Raw genomic sequence first — 21,683 nt, forward strand, 5'->3', positions numbered from 1 at the left:
ACTAAGTTTTGGGGTCAAACCTATTAGATTATTGGTTCCTTATCAAGATAGAGAAATTAGGTTCTATTTGGATCAAAATCAATAAGTATTTGAATTTTGGGTCATTTTAAAACGAGTATGAATCATTTCGTTAATTAGGATTAATGGGACATGTCTAAATGGCACAATTAGACAAAAATGTCTTTCTTTTTCTGGTTGATGAAAAGAACAATTGAGAGAACTGTCAATGTTAACTGACAGTCGATGAACAAATGAAGTGAGCCTCTATCTTCCATGTCTTACAAAATGCCCAACAAATCAAATTTGTCAAAATGGGCCTTTGGAGCGGGCTCTGTTTCTCTGTTTTTTTCTGTGTGTTTTTTACATGTATACACTGTGTAGAAATAAAATCATCAATGGCGGATATTTTCAGAACTGGGAAATGCAGCGTCTATGGCAAGCGGTGGTTCTCTTCTTTTGTTGCTTCGTCTCCGCCTTCCAAACGGTGCCGATATCTTGAGCTATTTTCATGGCGTCCGACGAAGCCCCTGATAGTCCTCTTCTCGAGAACCCAACTGCGTAAAGTCCCGCATTTCCCTTCCATCCATGTGGTGATGCTGCTTTTGGGAATCCGTTTTTCGAGAACAATTCGCCTTCCTGTTCGTTCAATGCCCAGTTTAAGGTTAGTCACGTTTCAGAATAGCGGTAACCTCTTATAAAAATTTGTTTGCCCACCAGGTGTATGATGAAATTCCTATGAGAAAAAAAAAAGTTTAAATTGAATGTTTGCCTCACCTGAAGCCAAGAGGGGACGTTGCTGCGGTACCCAGTAGCCAAAACTACTGAATCTACATCCAGCTTTTGGCCATTGACGAGCTCAACTTGGTTGCGTGTGAACCGTTTGATTCCAGGAATTACTTTGATGTCACCGGATTTGATTTTCGCCAATGCTCCAAGGTCAAGAACAGGGGTCTTTCCCGTCTCGTTTTTTAGCTCCAATGGTCCCATTGATGGCCGTTTGAGGCCGTATTTTTCAATGTTTCCGAGCACCAGCCATGCCAGGATCAATAAGAGCTTGTCAACCAGCCAGAGGGGCAGCCATTTCATCATCATAACTGCTAGTTCGAATGTTGATTTTCCAAGAACTTCTTTTGGTAAGACATGGACCTGTTGGAAACAGAGCAAGCAAACACCATTAGAGCCAAAATCCAAGCTTCAAATTGCATAGAGCTGAACATGTTAGAACAATGATATTAGTTGGTTCTAATGCTTACCGAGCTTCGGACCACCATTGAAGGTGAGGCATTGTGGTTGCACAAGTCAAGAGAAACTTCCATGCCCGAGTTGCCACAGCCAACCACCAAGACTTTCTTTCCGGAGAACTTCTCCCCGGACTTATATTCACAAGCATGCGACACACCGCCGCAAAACTCGTTCAATCCTTCGATTTCAGGCATTACACGTTCAGCATTCTCGCCAGTGGCAACGACGAGCCACCGGCAAATGTACTCGATCTCGTTACGGGTCGAACCAGCAGTTGAAACGGTCTTAACACGCCACAGGCCGCTGGTTTCATCGTACCTTGCTGATTGAACACACTCATTAAATTGAGGGTTGATCTCAAAATGCTTGGCGTATGATTCAAGGTACTCAATGAACTGTCTCTTGGTTGGGTATTCAGGGAAGTCTTCTGGGAATGGGAGTTTTGGGAGTTGGCAGAATTGCTTTGGAAGGTGAAGCTTAAGCCTATCATAGGTGCGCTTTTGCCACAGCGAGGCTATGCATTCAGCTCGTTCAAGGACTACAAAAGGCACCCCTTGTTCTCTAAGACAAGCAGCTGTGGCCAACCCAGATGGCCCGGCTCCGACGATCACTGGACCGTTAACCCAGACGCAACGACGAGAGAAGAATTCGTCGTGATCAGCAAGACGAAACAAGTTCTCCATCACCAATAAGGTAAGCTCAAAGGTGTTTTGTTTGATTGAAACTGTGGTTGTGTTTGTATACTTTAGAGAAGATTGTGAGTAAAAGTTTGAAGGGGTTGGGAATAGGAGAGCAGAATTTTGATTTTTGGAGAGGATGAGAATGAAGGGAGGAGTAGAGGGGCTTAAATAAGTGGATGGCAACAAAGAAGAGAGAGAGAGATGCATGTGATATGGAAGTGGGAGTCAATGAGCTTTTTTTTAAAAGTCATTCTCAATTACTCAAATCATAAGCTTCTGCCTAACCCCTTCATTATTTTATTTCCTTATTCCCTCCTCCATATAATATTAACATCTCACTCATACATACATTATGAATTTATTGTTGATAAACCCCATCATACACTATTTACTTTCAACGTCGTTTATGTAAATTTTCAACTAGGTACTAGGTGAGTGAGTGATTTGGGACGGATTGGGTTGGGTCAGGTCATATCAAGGAGGGAGTGAGTGATCGAAGACGAGTTGGTTGAGTTGGGTCAAGTCAGATCAAGTCTATAGTGACAATAAATGAATTGGATCGAGTAAGGAAGGAAGCAATGAAAGGGAGAGATGGAGTTTTGAAAGGAAGTTGAATCAGGTGAGCCCCTAGAAGAGACATTCCATGGCAATGATGAAGAGAAAAGATGCTGACTAGGACAATGAGAAGGGATCCCACGTGGAGGGAGGAAGTGGAAGGCATGGGGTGAGGGGGCCACACGTCAGCATCTTTGTACCTCAGAAAAAAAAATCGAAAATTTAGAATTTGCTGAGTGGAAAGGCTGTTTTGTTTTATGGCTCACACCACCACCTTGCCAACTGTTACACTTCAATATCTATGCTCATAAACATTAACTCTCTCTCTCTCTCTCTCTATATATATATACTTTTTCACCATTTTTTTTCCTCTTTGATATTTCTTTAGTAATTGTTTCTACTTCTGTAATTAACCGTAAATTTGGTTTATTCACGAGTTTATATTATTATTGTTTATTTCGCATATATTCTAATCTATAATCTTTTGGTTGAGTTTATATTGTTATAACTAATTGAGTTACGCGTCTTTTTAGATTTTCACTGATACATCTTTCAAGAGTACATGGAACAAAAATGTTATATTAGAGATCTAAACCTTAAGTTCATTCCATCACTTCTTTTTGTGAGTGTGTCAGGTGACCGCAAGAGTTTGGTTGTATATAAACTTTGGGAAGAAACTTGGTACGAATCTAAAAGGTGACAACGAAGTAGATTCAGATGGTGTAAAGATTTGATATGAAAGTGTAAAGAAAGGAGTTAGGTGGCTATCGAAACTAATAATATATTATACGAAGTAGATTGTTTTTCTCTTTTGGAAACCCTAAATATAAATTAGTATCCTATCATCATTCCCAACTTCATTGTAATCCTCACTTTCATTTATCGACCCCAACAAAAGTTGTTGTCAAATATTTTAGTTTTTACTAATATCTTGTTTTAAATGGATGGAGGATGTGTATTAACATTTAATGTCAATGTTAAAAACTAAAAAATTACTGGTTACCATTTTAACATAAAAATATTATTTAATTACCATTTTAATTTATGAACATTTATTTATTTATTTATTTTTGGAGGGCATCTTAAATTTTTTTTTGAAATAAAGTTCATGAATGTGACGGACACCTACATATCTTGCTTGGAATATATGACAGATGGGTTTTTTTCAAAGTTAATACCAAATGCATAATTATTTGGACGAAAATACCCTTTCATACCAAAATAATTAGCACCATAATTAGGTATAGATTACTAGATAATGGTATTAAAGGAAGATATATTTTTGTTGTTGGTTTTGAGAATTTGATTGTTATAAGGATAATTATGTTCTAATTATGTTTTAGTTTAAGATTAATTAGTGAAAGCTATTTGGTAATGCTCAATCAATAATCAATGGGTGGAAAGGGAATATTCATTAATTATTATAAGAACAAAAATTATGGGGTTTGGTTCATTTCATGATTACAAAAGGGCCCATTAGATTTTCTAACACTTTTTATTTCAATATTATATTAATTTCTAATCCAATCTCTCTCTATCCCTCAACCTACCCCTTTGTGGATAAGAATTCCTCAATTTAATTAGGGATATAAATTTATTTTAATTTATTTTTTTTAATTCTTTTGATAGGCCCGTTAAAAATAATCCGAACATAGTTTAATTGATTAAGATCGAAGACTTAATTGCTACCCTAACTTCATTTATTCTAAAACAACCGTTCTTTTTTATATTATTTGAGAAAAATATATGCTTCCATTATATGTCACAAAGAGATCAAACATTGCAACCATCAACAAAATTAATTATTACTCAATTTTCAAATTTTTAATTAATAAATTAAAATAAAATACAATAAGTAATAAGAGAAGGGTATGTGTCACAAATATACACCACCAGAATTATATATGTAATTAACATAATTATAAAGGAAAATAAATAAAATGAATCTTGAAGAAGATTTAGAAAATCCACATCATGGGTGACTCACTCTTATTAATTTTTAATTTTTGGGTTGTAAATTAAAATTAGTGAGGAATTAATTAATTAAAGTTGGGAATATTTTGTTTCATGTGTTTAGATATTTTGTGATCTATGATCTTTGTAACTATGATTGGTACCAACATATGTAAAATTATCAAACATGTTTAAGAAAAGAAAAAAAAAAAAAAAAAAAAAACTTTGGTCAAACATGTTTTTTTCCTTTTGTGAGTGGAGAGACAAAACACCCCAACTTTCTAAAAAAACACTCTTATATTATTTCACTAGTTTATGCCTTTTTTTTTTCTGCCTTTTCCCGACAGAAAGAACAACTTATTTAAGCATTCTCATGCTCTTCTAACTCTTGGTATTCTTTTGGTATTTTACTTTTCCACTAACTTCTGAATTTAAAACAAGAAAAACAACCTTTAATGTTTATTTAAAAAACTCCCCATAAACTTAAATGCTNTATTTATTAAAAAAAAAAAAAAACTCTTTTACTAAGTTCTACTGTATTATTTAAATATTATTTATTGCAAAAACGTTATTAAGATTCATTATTATTATTATTATTTTGAGCATAAAATTTAAATCTGAGTCAAAAATATTGAAAAATGTAAAATTTAATAGGAATAAATTATAGAAAATGATTTAAAAATATCTTTAAATTTTGAAAAGATTAATAATAGTTTTATATATTGATTAACTCACATTGTCACATGCCATACAACATGGACTTCATATTCCATACTTTATAATGCATAAAACCATATTATAAAAAAATATATAGACACATAAAAAACCAACTATTAATATATAAACTAATAAATAAACTTAAATCTTAAATCATTGTGCTAGCTAAGCTACAATGTGGCTGACCTCATCTTCAATTTCACACTTATTATTCCACTATATTCACATTCATACACTCCTATAATTACACATCACGCCCTTTACTTTTCTTATTTCTACAACAACCCCAATATTTTCTAAATTTGCTTTCTAAAACCCCCATCTTTTACAAAAATCTAATCATAACCCTTCTATTTTATTATTTAACTTTAACAAATTGATAATACGTGGCTCATTCTATATGCGCCACACTAGAGTACTATATATTTTATAATCTCTCTATTTTTATTTATAAATATAAAAGAAAATGTATATTGCGTGTTTTTTTATAAATAAATAAATACAATAAATATGAATAAATAAGTGGGTGGGGAAAACAATTTGAAAGAAGTAGAAGGTAGCTTTATAAATAAATAAATACAATAAAAAATGGTTTTGTTTAGAATAAAAGGGAAAAAAATAGTGATAAAGATGGCAGGTTAGAAGGAGAGGCATTGCATCTACCACATTTCCTTCATTTGTGCCATTATTGATTTGATAATTTCAATAAATAAACAATAAATTAAATTAAATTAAATTAAAATTAAAATTAAGGTTTAATTTGTCACTTCAATCTAGGTGTCTCCCCAGAGACATGTTTTGAATTCCCCAATGCATTATTCTTTAGTTTAACTTTCCTACCTTACAATATTTGATTTTTTTTCTAATTAATATAAAATTGGAAATTCATAAACTTAGTTTAAAAAAAAAATTAAAATAGGAGATTATGAGGGACTAAATATATAAAATTTAAAAAACTTAAGGACCAAACATAAAATTTAGCTATGATTAGTTGAAAACCCACAATGTTTGGAAGAAGAAAAAATTGTAGAGAAATCTTAGATATGTTTTTGACAATGGTACAATTATGAGATATGTTTGTCTAAGACAAATATTTTTCCAACTCCTTAGTTGAGACCATATGCATATTATATCTATATATATTAATCAATCATATGCATTTTTCTTTAGAAAATGTAAAACATGTTACAATTTTAATGCTACGGTTAAGAAGCTTGATTTGCCATAGGTTTTAATATAATAATAATAATAATAATAAATAACAGGAAAGGAAGGAGAGGGAAATCAAAATTGATAGAGGGACAGTCTCGTAATTTCACATATATTTATTAAATAAGATTGGCTAGAAAATTGTTGACTTTTAATGGATGACTCTCTCCTAATACTTCTATAACGGTTGGTGCGAGGTGAACCGGAGGGTTAGGAGGGAGCCCCTTATGTCTAGGCTAGATTGCATGGGTCTCCATTAGACCTAATCCGTTTAGACCATACTGATATACTCTTTGATTATTTCTTCTTTGCGTGTTTGACTAAGGTGCTTGTTCTTCTCTAACAAAACACGACATGGCGAGACGCTTACGATGGTGAAGTTGCAACGACCAACTCCTTGAAAACATCAATTTTTCAATATCATAACTAAAAATCGATGAAGAAGTCAAGACCGGATGAATAAATCTAGTTGTCATAGAAATTAGGAGAAATGAATTAGAAGTTGAGAAAAGGGAGTATGCATTGCATATTCCCTTCCGCCATCTGAGCTGAGCACCAACCAGCAGCGCTGGTGCATGCCACCCCCGTAGCTTCCTCCCATATGCATGCTGCCACACACAGCCCCCTTCCATTCCTTAATGCTCTCATATTAAAACCAACGTGCCGAGAGCATATTAAGTATATCCAAACTTACTTTAATCCTTCAACCATTTGAATTGATATCTAATATTCACCTGGAGAGACGAACAACATCAATACTATATCATTTTATTTCACGAACACTTCAAGAGTTGAAAATAAGTGTAGATCTGAAAATTTTCGAATATGTTAACCTTTCAAATTGTTGCTGAATTCATGAGCAGACAAACCTAGTGAATAGAAACCTCTTACTAACTAGAGGAAAAGAAAATAAAAGCGATTCCTGTAGTAGCAACGAGTGAAATGGGAGCAACCTAAACTGTAAAAACGGGATTGTGAGAGAGCAATACAAGCGTCGTGTCTATATGAAAAAGTGGAGTGTTGCACCCTAGATGGCGAGAGTCTAGTAGCTGAAAGCATCACTAGCTTACGCTCTAGCCCGAATAGCATGGGACACGTGTAGTTCCTTATAAAAAAAACTAATATATTTGTCGATATGAATTTGAATATATTGCAATGTTTTTTCATTTTTATTCTATATCAACATATATAGTTTACGAGTTAGATTTCGTATTGATATCCGACCGACGAAATTAAAATTAGATTTAAAATTAAGTTAAATTTAATGAAAATAAAATTGCATACATTATTAATTAGGTTAATTGAGTTGATTATGAATAAATAGAGGGAAAAATAAAATGGCACATGGGATGCATTATACATGGGTGGCAGCAACATCTAAGGGCGGTCGTTGCGCAGATTTGGATGTTTATGTTTGCTTAAAAATGATCTCAACCGTCCAAACATTTTCTTTTAAAATAAAAATAAAAAAAGAAAGGAATTAATCCATGTGATGCCTTCAAAAATTACACTCAATAATCAAATATTATAATTTAGTCAAACCCCATTAATCTAATTAATCAGTAAAATAGCTAGATTTCCCTCTCTCTTCCAATAAATAAATAAATAAATAATTAATTAATTAATCAACTAACATTAGCAACCATAATAACTGAATTAATAGGGAGAGAGAGGGAGAGTTGTGGGAGAAACACATGAGACCACATGGAAAGGCAGTTGAAAGTTTTTAGTTAGAGAGAGAGAGAGAAAAATAAAAAAAAATTTAATTTATTAATTAAGAGACCATAAAATGGGTAATTAGTAAAAAAAAAAAAAACATTAATTGGAAAACAAGAATCAATCCCATCTTGACCAAACACACGATTTAATCATCAATTTAATTGTTTATCCAACGGTCGAAAATTATTCAAATTTAGAGTATACAAAATCAAATTATATGTGTCCCGACATTCTCTTGCATTCCGTGCGATATAGTCATGCTACTTATATATTAGAACTAACTTAATTATAAATTTATATTAATTGTTTGGGACATGACCCACACGTACATTGGTATAATTGGCTTAATTAGCATAACAATTAATTAGGATAGACTATAAAAATGCATGAAACTTGAACATAATTGGAATTGACTTTAATCATTGCAAATTATTTCAAATTCATGTATGATTTCTATATACATTATGAATTTGAAATATTTCAACAACCATATAGTTTAAAGAAATAAAATAAAAAATTTAATAGTCAAACAAAATATAAATACTTGAAAATTAGGGTTTTATAACACTTAGATAGGAAATGCATCACATCACTACACCATATGGAATGTGTATAATTCATGTGAATGATGTAGATATGGACCAATCCTAATAAATTTAATGTTCAAATTTAAATCTCCATTTAAAAGTCGAAGGATGTTAAATAAAGTCTCACATCATAAATGGAAATAAAAAAATTAGGGTTTTTGAAATACTATTGAAATTGATACTAATCATTGGTTTGATTATTTCGAACGCAATCATGTTTGGTCGATATTGATGTAGTTGTGAATATGAGAAAAATGAAGAGAAGGGACCAATGTTTCAAATGGAATGCATGAAAATAACATATGAAGGGTCTAAAATTCATGTGAAGATGGACCAAAACAAAGGGGAAATAGAATTTTGGATGGTCCAATTGAGGTCCTAAATGGTCCCAAAGCATGTGATTTTTTCACCAAACGAGTCTCATTTCTAACGTCATCGCTTACGCTTAGCTAACTATAGTTCGTTCTTAGTAAGAGTTTCATCCAATATTATTCTTACTATTGACGAAGATCACTTGAAGAAATCCATGATCTAATTTTAAAGTCGCATGTCAAAGAAGAAAACACATATGTTGTCAATCAAGTACCTCATATGTTGTCAATCAAGTACCTCATATGTTTTTGGGATAGCAACTTGATCGCTCATTATAATCATCTCGACTCAGTCGAGACATGGTGGTAGCCATGTCTTTGCCTAACCCAATCATGGCAAAACATTCTTGCCCCCATGACAACCACATCCATTAAGACTAGCAAACATATATAAATAGAAAAGTGAAGAACTGTTCCTATTATTTCTTACCAAATTTATACAAACTTGATGTACTCCTTTATACAATGAAATGTGAGTGGAGAGTAGAGTGTCTCAGCCACCAAAAGAAGAAAAAAAAATGCTAAAAAATGCAGCCAGTGATGGCATAAGAACAATAAAAAGAATACAAACACTATACCCAAAATTATAATTATCCCCCAACTCCTCAGTCCTAGTGAAGAATTTACACTACCAAACCCAGATTGAATGAATAAATAAAATTTCATCAAGGAGAGGGACCTTTCTTTGTGGGAGGATGGTACAAAAACAAGATTTCCGAGCTGAGCTGCTTGACCAGCCACCCAACAGAACAGAAATCAGCTGAAAAACACCCTACTCGACCCATTCTTAGCCTCACTCGTTTAAAAATTGGAAGGCTGGGTTCTCAAGCAAGTCGTCGGCAGGCTTCACGCCGCAGAAATCTTTCTCTTGCAGTGAGTTCGAGAGGTCTTCGACCGAGAAAGGGATGCTGTGCATTGATGAAACATGGCACTTTTTAATAGAGCACGACAACGAATCATGTTGTGAGATGATTAAGACGCATTACGATTGATTTTCAGACTCACCTAGAATTGTCATCCAATAGGAAGGAACTGCTAACTGCACTGTTGGAGTCCTCAGTCATGAGCACTCTCATACTGGATATTACCTATTCTCATATATCAAAGTTATGGTGAGCAGATTAACTCAAGAGAAACAGTTTCAAATGAAGAACAGGACATGAACAAACAACTCACATCAGGCGACACGCTTCGAGTGTTATAGTTGTCATCCCAGTAGAGTGTACATATTCTATAAAGTTGCTGGACACTCAGAATCTAAACCAAATGAACAAAGATTTTGTGTTAGATTTCTGTAAAAGGGATCTAAAGAAACTGAAAATCAAAAACATAATTGTCATAATTCGAGAACTAAGTGAACAGAGACGAGAGAAAGAGAGCGAGAGTTACCGGGCAAAGATCATTGGTGATTTCATCATATGAAATTCTGTATTTCTGATGTATAACCTGTAAATAAAGAGCATTAACAAATACTTGATATGAGACTGTACAAGTTTATGTTTATAAAAATGAAGTAGATATCATACCAAGAAGCCAACAGCTTGTCTTATGTGTTTAAGCTCATCCCAAGAAGCACCAGCATACTGTAAATAATTAGATTTAAGTAAAAAAAAAATATATATTTCTAGGCTAGCTTCAAATAAAGGTAAAAGAAACGCCCGACTAAGAGTCTCGTTAGGGCGGCGGCTCGTTTAGTATTGCTTTGGGCTTAAGCAACATGACACAAATGAGGTGTGAGATCCCACATCGGTTGGGGAGGAGAAAACATTCTTTATAAGGGTGTGAAAACTTCTCCCTAGTAGATGCGTTTTAAAAACCTTGAGGGAAAGCCCGAAAGGTAAAGCCCAAAGAGGGCAGTATCTGTTAGCGGTAGGTTTGGACCATTATAAATGGTATTAGAGCCAAACACCAGGCGATGTGCTAGCAGGGAGGCTGAGCCCAAAGGGGGTGGACATGAGGCGGTGTGCCAGCAAGGACGTTGGACCCCAAAGAGGGGTGGATTGGGGTGTCTCACATCGAACGATAACGCTGAGCCCATGGGGGTGGATTAAGAGATCCCACGTCAGTTGAGGAGGAGAATGAAGCATTTTTTATAAAGGTGTGGAAGTCTCTCCTTAGCAGACGCGTTTTAAAAACCTTAAGGGGGAAGCCCGAAAGAGAAAGTCCAAAGAGAACAATATCTGCTAGCAGTGGGCTTGGATCAAAACTAACTCAAAATTTTAACTTCTTGATTGAAAAGGGAAAGTAAGTACCTCCTCTTTTGCCTGGCAGCACCAGAGCTCCAACTCAGCTAACCCGGATTTAACATATTCCCCATTGCTGAACGTACAACATTCGCGACGAAGAAGAAGGCTGAAAAGTAAATAACACGACCGTCAACACGGTTTCCTTCTTAGCATGAAACTGAAGATACAGAATGAATGGCTTACCTATTGAAGAGTTGAACATTAATGTATGAAAAGTTTTGAACAAAGATATTCTGGGTAAGTATTTGCGGAACCTGAAACCACAACGATAATGAAATCTTTGAGAAACAAGTCCACAACATTCAATACAAGGGACTTGAAAGGTTCCAAAAAGTATCCATACAAAATTTTCTTTCAATGTACAGAGAAGCATGTTGAGGCATTCTATGATGCTTTGCCAGTAATTTGTTTGAGTATCTTTTCCAAATGATCTTCCCGATCGTAATACTCCCTTTGATGTTCTTGGTACCTGACAAGAACCCGAGACGTATAGGAAACAAAGCTTCATTACAACAACCCCCGTACGAGAAAGAGAAAATGAAAAAGACTGCTCGGAGGATCCTACTTACTTGGATACACAAGGAAAGCAATGATGTCAACTCCTTCTTCAAGTTATCTCGGATAATTCCGAATATTTTTTCAACATATGCTGTCAACTGCTGCTTGAATAGCAAAGCTGGATATTTAGCATCCACTTGGCGCACGACCTTAAGCGCAGATCCAAGACTGTTGGAAGAAGGAGACGAACGAAAACCCTAAACAACCAAGAACACTAAAGGATTAAATAACAGAAATGAAGGTTCCTAAAGAATAGAAACATTGAATCCAAAATACCATAGTCATCCTTCCAAATAAGGATGTTGAAGTTGGCGGTTTTCGGGGAGCACCGGCAGCTTTCAAGCTTCTTTGAAGCAAGAACAGTAGCCCAGATGTGTTCGACAACCAATAGGCTAGATGATCATTGTTATCTTGATTCTGGAACTTAGATAAATATGATTAGAACCCCATTTTATTCCAACGAACGATCTCAACTTCGTTACTTTAGTAACAGCATAACGCGAATGACAAAAACGAAACTAATCCAGTTACCTCTATTGCAGATCCAATCATCTGAATTAGGCGATCAAACACACTTGTTTTTTCGGCTTCGAAAGATTTCCAGTGAAGAAGACATTTATAAATGGTAAAGGCAGCTACAGGCTTCCCATTACTGAACCCAATGTTGTTCATGACACAACTGACAAGAGCATCAACATTCTCCTGTACCAGAAATCAGAAGTTAAAATATATCACCAATGGAGCAAAACAAATGAGAAGACTCGGGTGATTTAGAAGCACGTACGTGTTGATTTTCGAAAAGAGGTCGACTCAACTTAATTTCAGATTCTGAGCTAATTCTCTTCAGCGCTTTCACGGGTGTTACGAGCTGCTCCTATAATTAGACATATTTATGAACGTCATGTATTAAAAATAATATCACCCAGTATGAACATAGAGGGAGACGAATAAGGTGCAGAAAGATGCAATACATCGATTTTGTTATCTTCAATCAAATGGCTACCGTTCTCCAATTTCTGCAAAGAAAGAAACTCGATATTACCGTTTGAGAACAAGGAAGAACGGTGCACAAAGACTGCTAGAGGAAGATTGAAACTCGACCACAAGCAAGAGGCCTAACAAAAACAGTATCAAACCCCAAAGGCCCCAAGTGAAATTTAAATAAGAGTTACCTCTGCTACTGCAATAGGAAGATGGTCAGCCATTTTTTTTACTGGTGTTGTCATGAAGGTCTGCTGGCGAAGAATCTGATTTTGAGATTCAATATTTGAGAATTTTTGTTCAAGCCTGTAAAAACGAGCACGGTTGCTTGATCTTTAACGAACAATCTAGCAAATATGTGTTCGGTTTCTCATCACACAAAAAAAAAAAAAAAAAAAAAAAAAAAAAAAAAAAAAAAAAAAAAAAAAAAAAAAAAAAAAAAAAAAAAAAAAAAAAAAAAAAAGAACAATCTAGTTAAAGAACCGAATGGCAACAGCCAACAACCTCTGCATTGCAGTCTTTAACTGAATAATTTTTGTTTCGGCCTCTGATGCTTGCTTCAACCGTTCTTCACTAACTCTGTTCGCCTCTTCATATTTTTTCTCTGTTTCGCCAATTTTCTTTTCCAGTGAACATACCAACGCCTACAATTCACGACAAGGAAGCAAAAGATCAGCAGCTAAACGAACTAACTCATAATCGAAATAAATGTAGTATCATACCTTGAGCTTTTCGTTTTCACCAGAAATTTTCTCGATTATCGCATTATCAATAACTGGAACCTCCTTCACAATTGGAATAATATCAGCAGCCTTCTTTGCAGCTTCTCGTTCCTTCTCGAACATCGTTCTTGTTTCTTTCAACTGAAGCTGCATATCTTGCAAAGCAGATTGCAGCTTCTCGTTTTCTTGTGTTTTAGCTTCTTCCAAATCAGCCTGGAAATATTTGGCTCATTAGACATATTGAAAACTTTTAGATTTATCTCCTATGACTGTTTAGACATGCTTTTACCCTCATGCGCTTCTCCAACTGCAGTCTCCACATTAATTCTTCGACTTGCTTTTCCAATTTATTTTTCGCAGCTTGAAGAGCTCCTGTTTCCTTTGCAGCCTACATTAAAGGAAAATTGAATTATAAACTACATATTAATTCAGAAAGAAGACAAGATGATGACCACATTCTCAGCAGTGCCTTCTTGTTTTTGGGAACTTTAAGGAATATTGGTCGGAAGAAACAAAACACGTTAGAAAGGACAAGGTGATCTCACCATCTTCAGTTTCCGTAGTTCCTTACGAGCAACTCTTCCTCTCCATGCAGATTGTGTGGTGATTGCTGCTTTCTTTAACTTCTTATAGTGCAGCTGAGCCAAATATCTACGACAGTAGCTCTGTCGGACAGAAAAAGAAATCTTCTCAATCGCAAGAGCAGAGATGACTACAGAGTTCTGCTACATCGTATTCTACTAAAGAAAACTCAAAACAAATGAAGGATAAATTTTAAACCTGAATAATAATTGCTGCTTTAGACCGCCTTCTGAAGCGTAGCTCATTGCGAGCAGCCATTCCACGCATTCCAGTTTGAATAGAAACAGCTGAAGAGTACTTTTCTTTGTAAGCTTTCCTGCAGATATGCATGCACAAATTCCTTTGAATCATTATAGAAGAAGCTTCTCTCCTCATGCCCTCAAATACTTGTCGAGCAAGTTGTCCTAAAACCAACATAGGAAAATACTCGGTAATTCTCGACTGATTACAAAGAACTTCTTATGAAAGTAGGTCCATCAGCGCAGAGATGTGTTAAACGTGATTTATTACCTCTACATGCAGATTGTAGATGTGTAGCTGACCTCCGAAGCAACACAAAACTTCTACGTGCCAAATAAGAACGAACTTTCCGCTGAATAATACTTGCAGATCTCCCTAAAATCTCAGTCCTGAGTGCATCAAGTTCAGCCATCTGACCAGCTCTAAGAAAGACTTTTGTCTTGCCGATCTGCCAGAATATGTTAGATTTGTAAGATAACACACTAGAGTTTATCCTTCAGTTAACCGCTCGGGAAAACTCCAATAAAGAAAATGTAAATCATTCCACGGTTAAAACTAAGGAATTGATTTGATATCAAAAGAACAAACAAATATTGGTATATGGGAACTACTTGTGAAAATGAAAGTTCGAGATCGATAAGCAAGTTCTGCTTTCAGAAAACCAACATAAAGTACTGAGCTTGTGAACAACGACAAGACCTAAATTCGATCTCTCATCAAACAATTACCTGGTATCCTTTAAGTCCAACCTTCTCTAGAAGCCTCTTGCAAGCAGCCACTTCATCAGAACTAACAAAATAAAAGTTGTAGAAAGTCAGAACCACCGATCATTAGACATAACCTGTAGTCTGAAAAAGCCAAGGACCCATTATACCTTCCATCCAAAACTTCGGGTGCAAGGAGTCCAAATCGGTCAACAAATTCATCAAATGTTTTCCTTGTTGGAAAACCAGCACAACTTATCCTAATTGCCTCCATGACTCCCTAATGTAAAGACAATGAGCATTAACATTTTGATAAAGATACTTTTATTTGACAGAAGATGTGATTAAAACTTCCAATGTGGCATATGCTTCTAGTTGGCAGATTCATTCATGTGACACCGAGCGTGTACAGCAGTGGTAACCACAACCAAAGATTAGAGTTTACTTCAGGCTATTTTTGAACCATATGCTCTACCAGCAGTATTGAGGGAGGAAAACGCACATTAAAAAACAGAGTTTCCGAGTGTTTTATACAGATGTAACTAAACATCATGAAAATTTTGAAAACATTTTAATTAGTTCAAATTAATTTTAGAAAATTGAAAAATAGTTCCACACACGACATTAGAGTTTTCCTTAAATATAATGCCCTCATATTTATTTATTTTAAAGAAATGACAAGGATTATGTTTTTTCTTTTTTTTCCGTATCGATGAGTGTCCAAGTCAGCTCGCATGCACCTTAACAAATCTCACTGGACAATTAACTGACACAACTACATTTGGTTGGCAAGAAACAAGTAGGATACTAAATTTTATGTAGAAACAAGGAAAATTATCTTACCCCACAACGTAATTGTTGTAATATATTTTTATTCTCGAAGATAGAAGGCTTTAGAAGATTATTGGGCTTTACACATCGAATGTAATGGGGCTCAGTAGCACTTAGAGTTTCCAGAAGTGCTACCAATTGCAGCTGCAAGAAGGAAAAAAGAGCTCCTTATAAGCAAAAGGACTAAACCAAAATCAAATATCACAATTCCTAATGGAGAGCTGTATCAGACCTTGAAACGAGAGCCTATTGATGAGAACTTCGAAGATTTGGATGATTCTTCAGCTAATGGAGGAAACAAACACGACACAAAGGAGCATTTGGAGGCACCCAAGAGCGCTTGATGTTCAGCAACAACGTAGTCTTTATTTTTGTCCAGAAATAAATCAGTCTGATAGGTGACCTGAAAATCATTTGACAAATTTAATGCAAGTGTTTCCACTTCAAAGGATGTCACTTCTTTTTTATCCATGAATAAGGGATGAGAAGCAGACATTATAGTATAATGTGAGTGTATTTTCTGAGAGAAAGAGATGAAATACTCACATCACCAGCATAATGAGCAATTGTGAAGTCACTCCGGGCTAATTTTGGTTTGCTGAAGCGTTTATGGTTTTTGAATGTCTGATACAACTTTTGAGCAAATGTTTCATGAGTTGATCTGGGGAACATACTGCAAATGACAAGCACAAGCCATCTTATTGAACTGCACATCATAGACATTGACACAAAGCAAGGAAAATGCTTACAGAAATATCACTACACTTACCAAGCTTCATCCAGAAGGGCAATGATACCACCAGGTTTCTGAAATTGAAAATGATTAAGAAATAAGGGCTATAAAGATAAATCCTCAAGTGTTAATGGGGTGAGTGGAGAGAAGATAATCTGTGTGTATACGTGAAGAAGATAATCAAGACGAGAGAAAATGAAAGCTTGGTAGCCTTTAAAAGACAATGTCCAAGGAGAACTACAGGTAATAAATGAAGACTCCATTGAGATGAATCGGTACAAATAAACACACCAAATGATACAAAATTTAGGAAAAGCTAGGGACTACATTGTACTGCATAACATACAACAAACCTTTTCAATGAGATCAAGGACATCTTGATTATCAACAAAATCAATATAACTCCAATCAATTTCCTCTTTAGTGTACTCTTCTTGCTCCATCTTGAAAACATGCTGTTTGTTGAAGATACAAGTGTTGAGAATATGCAGAAAATTTAAAAAAAAAAAAAAAAAAAAAAAAAAANAATATGCAGAAAATTAAAAAAAAAAAAAAAAAAAAAAAAACGACGAATAATTAAGCCTGAAAAAAAAATCAATATGCTTCGTTTCTACCTGATTGAAATGCTGCTGAAGCTTTTCATTAGTCAAGTTGATGCAAAATTGCTCAAAACTGTAATATTTAAAGGAGGTTAAGAATCAGATTTAGGGACATGCATCTGGAAAGGTAATCAGACCGACAACTCTGTCTAAATTATATTATGTTTCTCTAAGAGGGTTTATTTTTACTTGAATTAGCCTTCTTTTAATGAGAAATCCTTTGTCTTCTCTCTTTTGATGAATGTCGACGTTTCTTATCCAAGAAAAAGGCATACCAGATGAGCACCTGTTAGTCTTGAAACTCTCAAATCCATAGATATCCAGCACTCCAATCAAGAACTTTGAATCAGGGTCCTGACCAATTGAATTATTAATTTTGTCCACCAGCCTGCAAAAAGGAATGTTAAACATATCTTAAAACTATATAAAATGAAGATGACACCGAAGTCCCAAAATGTCATATCTTTTCTTTAGAGAGAAGACTCACCAGTCAAACAACCTAGAGTATACAATTTTTGCCAGAGCATCTCGGCTAAGAGCTGCAGAATTTGGATCCAGCCACTTTGTGATAGTTTCATCACGAGTGACGATCACACGTTTGCAGAGAGAATCTTCCAGGGCCTTTTCATCACACCTGGATAAAAGTTGTTGTCATCAACCTTTTAATGGTGCCATCATTCTTCCAAAATCTGCTTTTCACTCAAAGAAGTTGTGCACTTACATGAAAAGCTCAGCAGCAGTTCTAAGATGGAACCAAGATTTTTCATCTTTGGGAACAGAAGAATCAGCCTCCTTCCCTTTTGCAAATTCTATGTTTCCAAGATGAAGAATTGCAGCCACGACACGAAAAATTCCATCCTGGAAGGAAGGAAGAACGAAATGGGGGGGAAGATGATACATAGGATATACCTAAGAATCTTTGTCTTTGTCATATCAAAGTTATGGGTGAGGAAATACCTGCTCATCCAAACTTATTCCAACGACTTCCATTGCTTTTCTCGTAGCAATATATTCCTTGGCATCATCAATTCCATCCAACTCATAGCAATTTGATTGATTTAGATAATGGAAATCTCTTGGGTTTCCCAATTTATACTTCTTGACCTCCTTTACGATTGAAAAGGGAAAAGACAACGAAGAACAACTCCAATTTAGTCCAAAGATAAATAAATTATGCTTCTAGACACTATGATCTTAACAGTCAAAGGGCCAAGTTGTAAAATTACAACTAGTTTCCACCAATCTACTTCTTTTAACTTGAAAGTGCACTTTTCATTGATGATTAAGGACTTACAAGTATGTTCAAGTGGTTGTAATTTTTTCGTAAGTATTTGTAGGTTCAAGTGGTTGTAAGCTCAAGTAATCAGGGGCACCCATTACCTCAGGTGGCGCAGCACAAAGCATGTAGAAGCAATGATAATTTCTCTCTGGATCTGACACCTGACAAACACGTGATCTTTCCAGCAAGTAAGTTCTGATAGCAGCTCCTGATATTCTTCCCCTTTGGTCAAATTGGATCTCCACAAACTTACCGAATCGACTACAAGAGTCATCATATACCATACACAGATGAAAGTCAGGCATATTATTTCAAGCAATACTACTAAATTTTGGAAATAAATATTCCAAAGAGAGAGCTTCCTACCTTGAGTTGTTGTTTCGAACCGTCTTTGCATTCCCAAATGCTTCTAGAACAGGATTTGACTACAAAAGAGGAGAAAAACAAATATTTGGGATGGAATCACATTTTGAAAACTCGAATATCAGAGACCCAACATTTGCATCAGATAATCGTGAAGACCGATATTCAAACTTCCTCACCTCCAAAACTTGCTGCTCAACAGACCTCCCTTCAGTAGCAGCTCTCCCTCCCATATACGCAAGATAACGCATAAGCAACTTCGTACTTTCCGTCTTTCCAGCCCCACTTTCACCACTGACCAATATGGATTGACTTTTTTTCTCATTGACCATAAGTCTGCATCCAAAGGGGAGGAATTTCAGATTATCATTAAATAAGTGAAGTTATCAAATACAAATATACAACAATAGTGTGGAAAAATGCCTGTAGGCAGCATCTGCAACTGCAAATGGATGTGGACTCAGCTCACCGAATGCAGCCCCTTTATATTGTGCCATCATATAGCTATCATAGAGATGAGGTAACTTTGTAAAAGGGTTCACCGCAATCAATATGTTCCCCGTATAAGTCTGGAAGCACAATTTTTGAGCATATTAACATCATAATATCTGAAAAATCTTCACATTTAAACCAGATAAAATATTTCCCTAACATAATGGAATGTGACCTACTAAGTACATCAATATCGACACAACCTTCACGAACAAGAATAAATAATTTTCTTCATATACTCACATATATTTCGTTGATATCATATCTCAATTTTAAATTGTGTAGCACCCCTGGTTCGTGTAAGTAAGCCAACTTGGTCATGTCATCCACCCCGCAAGGTGGCACTTCGGAATCTTTGGGATAGACATTGGCTGCTTTAACTACAACCTGTGAATAGGAAAGCGAGGAAGAAAACAGAGAAGGAAAAGAATAGCAAAATTGTATTCTTAAATTGAGCATCTCAGTTACTATAATCTATTTACAAGTCAATAGAAACAAATGGAAAGAGATACAACCATGATAAAGAATTTAATTAATAGGTTTTTATACAATTTGGTCCTTCAATTTCATACTAATTCTTTTTTATTCCTTGTACTTTCAAATATTCTATATTATTCTTTTTATTTCCTATCCTGTTTTAGTCCTTGAACCATTTGAAATCTAATACCCAATCCTAAAACTTAGAATACATATCAAGAAAAGAAAGAGAAAAACACACCGTCTTCCCCGAGGTGCATAGGACTTCAATTTCATCGCCACGAATTTCTAAAACTTCGCCCTCTATCCAAGCTTCTTCAGAATCCTCCAACCAAACAAAAGATCCAACTACAAGACCGGTAGTAGAAGCCTGCAAGTATCCCAGAGTTAACAAGTATGCATACAAATAGAAGTGTACATTACGCCATTACGACAAGATCAACTTAATGAATGTAGCCTCCTTTGCTTGTCTCCCACTCATATAAGTAGTTCAGCACTACAATAAATCGAAATGTTACGGTACAAAAAAATGTATACCATGCTAGTAATCAAACATAGAGCTAAAGTAATGTGTCGCATTGAACTCTTAGTTGAATGACTAGTCGATGTTCAGAAAGTCAAATACGTTGAACTCTAGTTGACTCTTCGTCAACATATGAAAACACTTCAAATAGACTAAGATAGAAACAAACAAAACAAACTTCTTATTCTAAAGAAAACCCAAAAGCCTTTCCAGGTGCAAGGGCTCGTAATATCATGAACTAGAAGTAAAAATACTCCAAATTATCATTAAAACAGAGAACTAGGAGAGACTAAATCTGAAGCCAAGAAAAATGCAAAAGGGAGTCCTGAAATGTTAGGATGATTCTTCAACTCAAGCACAGATCAGTCGTCGAAGTAGTAAACACAAGAAAACCGACAGATTATAAGACCAAATGATGAGAAGAGAGGAAACCCCCATGAAATTAAGAGAACCCATGAAGAAAATGAATCGAAATGCGGAAAGAAGAGGTCAAAGAAGTACCATTCTAGTAAAGACTCTGATCTGATAAAAATCTTGGGGTGTGCTAATGGATCCACTTCAAATGCGGTGAAGAAAGAGCAACCCAAATGAGGAAAGGAAGAAATTGAGCAAGTTCTTGGCGAGGTTGAGCTGAGTTTCAATGGGGGAGGGACAGACAAAAATCCAAACAACCCCCTCGAAAAATAAAGGGAAAAAGAAGAAAAATAATGAATCAGAAGAAGATGCTAATAAACCTAAACCCCTTTAAAGAACCATAAATTTTCTTGAAGGAGAGATTGAAGTCTTCCACTGCTGAAGAAGAAGGAAGAACAAAGAAGAAGAAGAAGCTAAAAAAAAAAAAAAGGAAACTATAGAAACACAAAAATAGAAGCTTTCAAATTTATGTAAGTTTTTCTAAATTCTAAATTCCAAGTATGTTAATTTGCTTCCTTCCCACACCTCCAGGGATCTTGTCTTTTTTTATTCTTTTTTTCTTTTTTTTTTTTTTAACCAAAACGAAAAATAAATTAAAGGAAAGGGATAATTAAGGAGTTAATTAAAGAGAGAAAATAAAACGGGTAAATGAGTGAAATGACGGAAATAGCCCTGGGTTTTGGTGGAATTACGGGAAACGAGACAGGGACAGGTCGGGAAAGATGTGGTGGCCAGGTGTGTCTGAAAATCAAAAACGTTGAAGCGGTAAGCTTTGGTGGGATTTGAGGCCTAATCCAATCAAAACTCTTTTTGTTTATAACTAAATAAATAATTATATTATTAATAATAAATTTCCCTCCTTTTTTATTTTTTTTTACCCCAAAATAAACATTGAATAAAAATATT

At 35.2% G+C, this 21,683-nt stretch overlaps 2 protein-coding genes and 1 long non-coding RNA gene across 4 annotated transcripts; 1 reads left to right on the top strand and 2 right to left on the bottom strand.

The window, feature by feature from the left end:
• Positions 1-356: 356 nt before the first annotated feature.
• Positions 357-2,425, bottom strand: LOC111498128 (probable indole-3-pyruvate monooxygenase YUCCA8). Its single transcript, XM_023149241.1, has 3 exons — positions 1,254-2,425; positions 775-1,146; positions 357-636 (listed from the first exon to the last, which is right to left on the bottom strand). Exons 1-3 carry the CDS (start codon positions 2,127-2,129, stop codon positions 409-411), a joined length of 1,476 nt encoding a protein of 491 aa, XP_023005009.1. The 5' UTR covers positions 2,130-2,425; the 3' UTR covers positions 357-408.
• On the top strand, positions 1,742-2,845 carry LOC111498197. Its single transcript, XR_002720737.1, has 2 exons — positions 1,742-1,935; positions 2,347-2,845. It is a non-coding gene; the product is annotated as an uncharacterized LOC111498197 (long non-coding RNA).
• A 6,589-nt stretch (positions 2,846-9,434) lies between these two features.
• LOC111498081 (myosin-6-like) lies at positions 9,435-21,202 on the bottom strand. 2 transcript variants are annotated; one of them, XM_023149140.1, is made up of 39 exons: positions 20,865-21,201; positions 20,082-20,210; positions 19,607-19,750; positions 19,295-19,440; positions 19,051-19,207; positions 18,875-18,933; positions 18,610-18,769; positions 18,187-18,336; positions 17,951-18,087; positions 17,717-17,863; positions 17,516-17,617; positions 17,245-17,302; positions 16,984-17,085; positions 16,667-16,704; positions 16,444-16,570; positions 16,130-16,300; positions 15,910-16,041; positions 15,237-15,346; positions 15,091-15,151; positions 14,633-14,810; positions 14,321-14,526; positions 14,086-14,205; positions 13,830-13,928; positions 13,541-13,753; positions 13,323-13,462; positions 13,010-13,124; positions 12,809-12,853; positions 12,622-12,711; positions 12,369-12,539; positions 12,114-12,254; positions 11,849-12,034; positions 11,623-11,748; positions 11,463-11,533; positions 11,286-11,385; positions 10,560-10,616; positions 10,423-10,479; positions 10,210-10,290; positions 10,039-10,121; positions 9,435-9,941 (listed from the first exon to the last, which is right to left on the bottom strand). In XM_023149140.1, the coding sequence occupies exons 1-39, from the start codon at positions 20,865-20,867 to the stop codon at positions 9,827-9,829; spliced, it is 4,527 nt and encodes a 1,508-aa protein (XP_023004908.1). In that variant the 5' UTR covers positions 20,868-21,201; the 3' UTR covers positions 9,435-9,826. The 2 variants fall into 2 exon arrangements, with proteins under 2 accessions (XP_023004908.1, XP_023004909.1); XM_023149141.1 differs by lacking the exons at positions 9,435-9,941; positions 10,039-10,121; positions 10,210-10,290; positions 10,423-10,479 and having other exon boundaries at positions 10,554-10,616; positions 12,622-12,713; positions 12,808-12,853; positions 20,865-21,202.
• Between the last annotated feature and the right edge of the window lie 481 nt (positions 21,203-21,683).

The sequence above is a fragment of the Cucurbita maxima genome, unplaced genomic scaffold (genome assembly GCF_002738345.1).
Source record: "Cucurbita maxima cultivar Rimu unplaced genomic scaffold, Cmax_1.0 Cma_Scf00024, whole genome shotgun sequence".
NCBI classification, from domain to species: domain Eukaryota; kingdom Viridiplantae; phylum Streptophyta; class Magnoliopsida; order Cucurbitales; family Cucurbitaceae; genus Cucurbita; species Cucurbita maxima.